At 35.7% G+C, this 6,041-nt stretch overlaps 1 protein-coding gene across 1 annotated transcript; it reads left to right on the top strand.

Annotated features, from left to right (window-relative positions):
* Positions 1-2,503: 2,503 nt before the first annotated feature.
* LOC141611554 (protein disulfide-isomerase LQY1, chloroplastic-like) lies at positions 2,504-5,073 on the top strand. Its single transcript, XM_074430159.1, has 5 exons — positions 2,504-2,823; positions 3,278-3,361; positions 3,474-3,525; positions 4,541-4,697; positions 4,907-5,073. The coding sequence occupies exons 1-5, from the start codon at positions 2,656-2,658 to the stop codon at positions 4,926-4,928; spliced, it is 483 nt and encodes a 160-aa protein (XP_074286260.1). The 5' UTR covers positions 2,504-2,655; the 3' UTR covers positions 4,929-5,073.
* Positions 5,074-6,041: the final 968 nt, after the last annotated feature.

Genomic DNA, 6,041 nt, shown 5'->3' with positions numbered 1-6,041 from the left:
ATGATGTGCTTTTTTTTCACTTGTACTCTCTCCACGTGCCTACTTTATTTTTTACCCCCTAAAAAGGACCCATCCACTTTAAAAGGTGTCAAAATTATGTTAATACCTTATTAGGAGTTTAGTAAAAAGTCATATTCCTTAATTGTGCCAATGAATACTATCATGACTACCTACACTCGAAGACCTAATGATCTGGTTCAATAATTAGGGTACTCTCCGTTTTATTCATTTATTTACCTTTATTTTTATTTTTATATTTTTATAAGAGTATTTTAAATACGATAAATAAATAATTTAGACTAAGAAAGTGTATTGATGAAATTACTCCGTAAAATAAGATGGTAACTAATAGGCGGAATAGCTTAGAGCATTAGCTATACTAGTTCTTATTTATGCATGTAACATAAATTTTACAAAAATTATTGAAAAAACCGTCTCAAAGATACTTCAAACACATCCATACGGAATAATATACTACATCCTTATTATATGATTCAAACTACGAGAATAAGAGTTAGCTCAAGTGGTAAGAGCTCTCTTACTTCAGCGAAGGCAAACGGGTAATGATACAAGACAACCTTGGAAAAAAATTCGAAAATTTTAACTAAAATTTTGAAATTTTCAGCCGTTAGCCGTCGTAAACAAGAATTTGTAAACTACCTTGTTATGCTGGTTGCCTAACAAACCCGACTCTAACGTCATTTACTGATTTACAGCCACTGTACTGTACTCTATACATTCGATTGGTCCCTGACGAAAGCCCACCTTCTGTACAAATAACCAATCAAATTAAATGAGGCATATTCATCAGGGAGGGTACGGTGCAGAATGTTAGGGAGGTAAGAAAAGAGTAGGGGTACTGGTATACCTTCTGTACAAATAACCAACCAACCAAATCTAATAAGGCCCTCCTCTTTTTTTGATCTTTGTGCCAAATTCAAAGGTGAATAAATGGCTAAGACGGAGGGAGTATGTTTCAACATGTATATCATTGATTCCTTGACAATCCATAATCACCAAATTCTGTTGCGCTAGAGTTTCATGTGCGTCAACTATGACAATTGGCAAAGTTAGTAGGTGTGTCTAAGTAGCACGTCCTTTTCAACTTTAAGCTTATTCATCTCCAACGGTCGACAAACCTTTTACTCCTCCACTTTTAGTTATTTTGGGGTTAGGTGAATGCAATAGTTTCAAGGAAAAAGGGGGCCATTAACTCATTAAGTCACTACATTATTTCCACATCTTTCTATTTTTCATAGAATCCGGTTATCGAGCACATACGACTATACGAGTAATTGAGTATTCCCGTGTAACAGATTAGTAATGTCAAATGTGATTGTCGTATCTTAACAGTAGGTTTAGGCTATTTATCTTGCGGACCAGTCTCGTATAATGTGATTACATATATGATAGACGACGTTTATGGCCCCTTGCGCTGTTTTTGGAGGCGACTCATCAAGTTTTATATTGTTTCTCAAGCCGCTGAATCCAGATCCGATTTGCAAGGGTTCGACTTAACCAATTCACTACTCGTATTTACTACCTCTAGCACCATATATTGCTTGGAAAATAAGCCTAAAGTAAACCAAGCAAAGCATAGTTTGGGCAAGTTCACATGAATCAACCCCCAAAACTGGACTGGTTTTACTTCATTCGGACCTTAGGATTAATATGGGCTAGATTGCCGGCTTTAGGTGTGTCTTAGCCCTTAGGTTTGATTTGTGGGTATTTCGTTTTTTTGGATTGTCTACTTGGGCTGAGCTAGGCTTTAGCAGTTAATGGACGGGAGAGCCCATTAATCCCGTTCTATAAGCGGGCTTGGACAATGTATTTTTCAAAATACAAAGGTCCAGCCCACAAACCCGCCCAAAACCCGCATTTTCGCGGGCCAGAAAAATCATGTTAGCTGGATCCATATCCAGCCTAAGCCCGCATTTGACCACCTCCATTTAAAACATGGAATACCTTTTGAATTTCCAGTAAAAATGTCTATAATCTTCGTTCTATTAAAACAGAAACATTTCGGATTTCTTGCTGCCATGTTACTAAAAAAACTTTTTAATTTCATTTTTTTTTTGTATTCATTTTTTTAAAGAAAGTGGCTTATATCACCAATAACTAACATATTTTATTATATTTTTCTTCAATATTAAATTATTAGCTAAAGAATGTGTTAATTTTTGTTCAAATTTTAATTATCAATTGCCAGCGTTCATACTTACATATTTTTGTGTTAATTAAGCCTTTTTCAAATTTTTTTATTTGCATACCACCTGATTTAGTCTGAATTCGATTTAGGCAGGACCATCAAAACGATAAAACTCCCCCTCATAAATTTTAACTTTTAACCCTACTACATTCACAAGACTTGTATTCAAGATCTCTAACTATGCTAAACCTTTGTCTTAAATCAAAACCGTTTATATCTTTTTAACCATAAAACTCAAAAATAGCGTTGCGAATTTCACCGTCATAAAAACCCGAGAACTAAAAACACAACCTTATCGAGATACGAAAGAAGATGAGCCCACCAGTTGATATCCCACATCACAAACTGGCCACAACCACTGACAATCCACCACAATCCACAAAACATGACATGAACTCAAAAATTATACTCTGATACTGTTGGATTTTGATTTATTCTACGTAGAAATGGTTGCAACAGCTACACTTTCTGGATTACAATCCCCATTTCTTTGTACTTCTTGCAATCTCTCTTCTTTCACTCCTTGTTTATCATTCTCTTCTACTAATTTGCCAAGAAATCAACGGTCACCTTCGTCTTATCCATGCATTCGTGCTGAAATTGATCAAAACACGGTATTTTCTCCATTTCCCTTTGTTGTTTTTACTCCGTATTGTTGATTACTATACACTCCGTCCCGGTCATTTCTTTACCATTGTTTTTGTCACATGGAGCATGAAAAATAGAGACGTATGGTTGAAAAAATCCTTTTTACGGACATGAAAAGGAAACGTAAAGAAATGACTGAAACACTCAAATAAAACGTAATGAAATGACTGGAACGGATGGGTATTATGAGTTTTATATTATCGAAAATTCTCATTTTAGACGGGCCTCAAATTAACTGACACAATGTTGCAGCTAAAATTGTTCACATTTTATTAGAAAATTATTCTTGTAACTTTTTATTAAAAAAACCAGTCACATTTTATCGTAAATGGGTCAAAAGGCCCGTGTTAAGGGAGACTTGCTGATGTATTATAATGAATAGATGATGAAAGTGTAATAATGGGAAAATTGGATGGGCAGATAGTAGCCATATCAGTGGGAGTTGCAAGTGTTGCAATTGGAATTGGTATTCCTGTCTTCTATGAAACACAAATTGATAGTGCTGTAAGTCTTTTCTGTGAATCATGTTTTTTTTTTTTTTTTTTTTTAATTTGAGTGTTCTAACTTCTAATGCAATTGGGTAATGCTGAAATTTGATAATGAATGTGATATATAGGCGAAAAGAGAGAATACACAACCATGTTTTCCTTGCACTGGCACTGGTGCTCGTAAGTCGTCTTTCCCTTCTCGTCGCATAATTTATATACATCGTAGTAGTTTGTCGTTCGTAGTTCGTTCCATGGAGTTGTATACTCTTTTCAGAATGTGGGTAGAAAATTTATAAAATTGTACCTAGTTCAATGGAACTGAAGAAGTATGAGCTCAATGGAACTGAATTCCCTTCCTGTGTTGACTGCTACTGTAGCAAAATAAAATACTTGGTCTGTGCCAGTCAATTGTGTACCCTTTGCTGTTTTTTGGGAGGAAGATCTTTTAAGCAAATGACCGAGTCGGAGGAAGTATATTGTTTTACATTGCAATATAATGCCAGTGGACTTTATTTTGTTCATGCTTCGCTTATACTCTGAAGTTAATTGGTTGTACCTTAAAGAAACTGTACTCCTCTAGTCTCTAGAACAGATCTGGATATACCCGACATCACCCCAAAATTTGTAGTTGGAACAATTGTGTTGCAATTAGGGTGCAAGACAATCGATCATCCCTTGGCCTTAGCTTTATGACTTAGGAGTACAACTATAAGACCAAAGTGCCAAGAATTGTCTGTTTTTGCAAAAGCGCTTTTAGGTTGTCTTTGCTGTGCAAAAACGGGAGCTACATTTCACTGCGTCTGATCATTAATTCATCATAAAAACAGATCATAGAAGTCTTAAATGGCTTTTGCAACAAAACAAATCCACGTTTTCAGCAAATTTTGCTACCAAAGCTCATTGGATTCACCTATACGATTGAATATATGAGTGGCTAGGAAACTACCACTCGAATTTTTAAAATACTACTTCCTTCTTTACCTTTCTAGTATTAACTGCAACTCTACAGTATTTACCGGCCTATCAATTGTTATCTCCACGACGAAATCCTGAGATCAATAGGTTCACTTTAGTTAATGCGCAATGGCTTTGTTAGGTTTTATCTGCCAACTTCATACACAGTTGTGACGTGTTCAGTCAAATTTGATGCTTTGATCAGCTTAAGCCTTAATGAATGAAGTTGTATCCTTCTCAGAGAAATGTAGGTTTTGCATGGGAGACGGGTCTGTGACTGTAGATCTTGGAGGCGAAGAGAAAGAGGTTTCCAAATGCATCAATTGTGATGGCCTTGGTTCTCTGACATGCACTACATGCCAGGGTTCAGGAATCCAACCCAGATATCTTGATCGAAGGTATGTTTTTTTGACCTTTCCCGATTAGTTTCTTCAGACTTGAGAGGCCTACTATCCAATTCACCTAAAATCTGATCTCCCATATACGGAAACTGAAAAATAGCTTACCTTAAATACGAGGTTAATATTTTGAACGGAGTATAACCTTATCATGCAAAGGTACTCAATTTGTTCCTGATGTGAGTAGTGTAACCTGTTTTTGTTGACAGAGAATTCAAAGATGATGATTAGGACCGTCTTCCAAGAATGACGAGTAATTCATGAATTGTGCTCTTTTAGGATGAACATCCTGTCTTTTTTTTTTGTAATATATATTGTATGTAATACATATACATGATGTAATGAGTAAACTATGAATGTCATTCTTCATTTGTTATGCGTGGTGTTTTCGTGTACAACAATCCTTCAAAAAACAAGAATTATAGGACTCGATGTTAGTTTGACTCTTCATTCTGGCAGTCTGGCCTGATGTCGTGTGTTGGCATATATTTCCTTTAAACATAGCAATAGCCGTTCACACTGGCCTGATTTTGTCGTGTGTTGACACAAATTTCCTTTGAACATGGCAATAGCTAGTTTGTTAACCACATAAATGGAGAGATCATTGTTGGTGATTTTGATCACAATTACATTTAAGTGCATTCGGGTTTTCGTGTCAAAATTGGTTTGAGCTCGGAATCGATATAATATGAGTAGGAGAGTACGGAGGGTACGCTCATATATAATCGGATTTATCGAGTCATGGTTAAAGTGGATAAGAGACACTATTCAAAAGTGTTGTAGTATATTATATCCCCTATCGGGGTTATATACTCAGGTCAAACTGTCAAAGTATGTCACATACTTAGCGGAATTTAAAAAGCAAAAATTGACAATTACGGAATTGTTACGTCCCCGATCGGGGTTACATAGCCCCGACAGGGGTTGTATTCTCTTTCGGTTTTTTGCGCGTGATTAATACTTTGATTTGGCGGTTAAGTTGTCATTGCATAATGATTGGTTGGTTATCCAACATTCTTAGCTTCTCAATAACAGTGCACTATTTGTATCTATTATGTATATATATACATGAAACGAGTGAAATAAAATGTTAGACATTTTGCACTGCATTTTTGACATAACAAAGTAAAAACCAAACCCTCTTATTGTTCATTTGTTCTTTGTTCTTACCTTGGACAAATGAATCGTCTTATCCTACAGAGATTTCGTGATACCCAAAGGCTATAGGGTCGAAATACTCTAAGGAAAGTGTGTTCAACACGATTCGATTGGGTATAATAAACCGTCTTATATTGTTTTCATTTCTGTTTTAGTGCCTTTGTTTGTATAAATTACTTGTTTGTA

This window comes from Silene latifolia, chromosome 1, assembly GCF_048544455.1.
Source record: "Silene latifolia isolate original U9 population chromosome 1, ASM4854445v1, whole genome shotgun sequence".
Classification (NCBI taxonomy): domain Eukaryota; kingdom Viridiplantae; phylum Streptophyta; class Magnoliopsida; order Caryophyllales; family Caryophyllaceae; genus Silene; species Silene latifolia.
The sequence above is the reverse complement of the archived record's forward strand: the minus strand, read 5'-3'. Positions and strand labels throughout refer to the sequence as shown.

Coding starts and splice junctions, on each gene's coding strand:
- LOC141611554 (XM_074430159.1), top strand. CDS start 2,656: ATGGTTGCAACAGCTACACTTTCTGGATTACAATCCCCATTTCTTTGT. Junction 2,824..3,277: donor CTGAAATTGATCAAAACACG/GTATTTTCTCCA, acceptor TTGGATGGGCAG/ATAGTAGCCATATCAGTGGG. Junction 3,526..4,540: donor TTGCACTGGCACTGGTGCTC/GTAAGTCGTCTT, acceptor TATCCTTCTCAG/AGAAATGTAGGTTTTGCATG.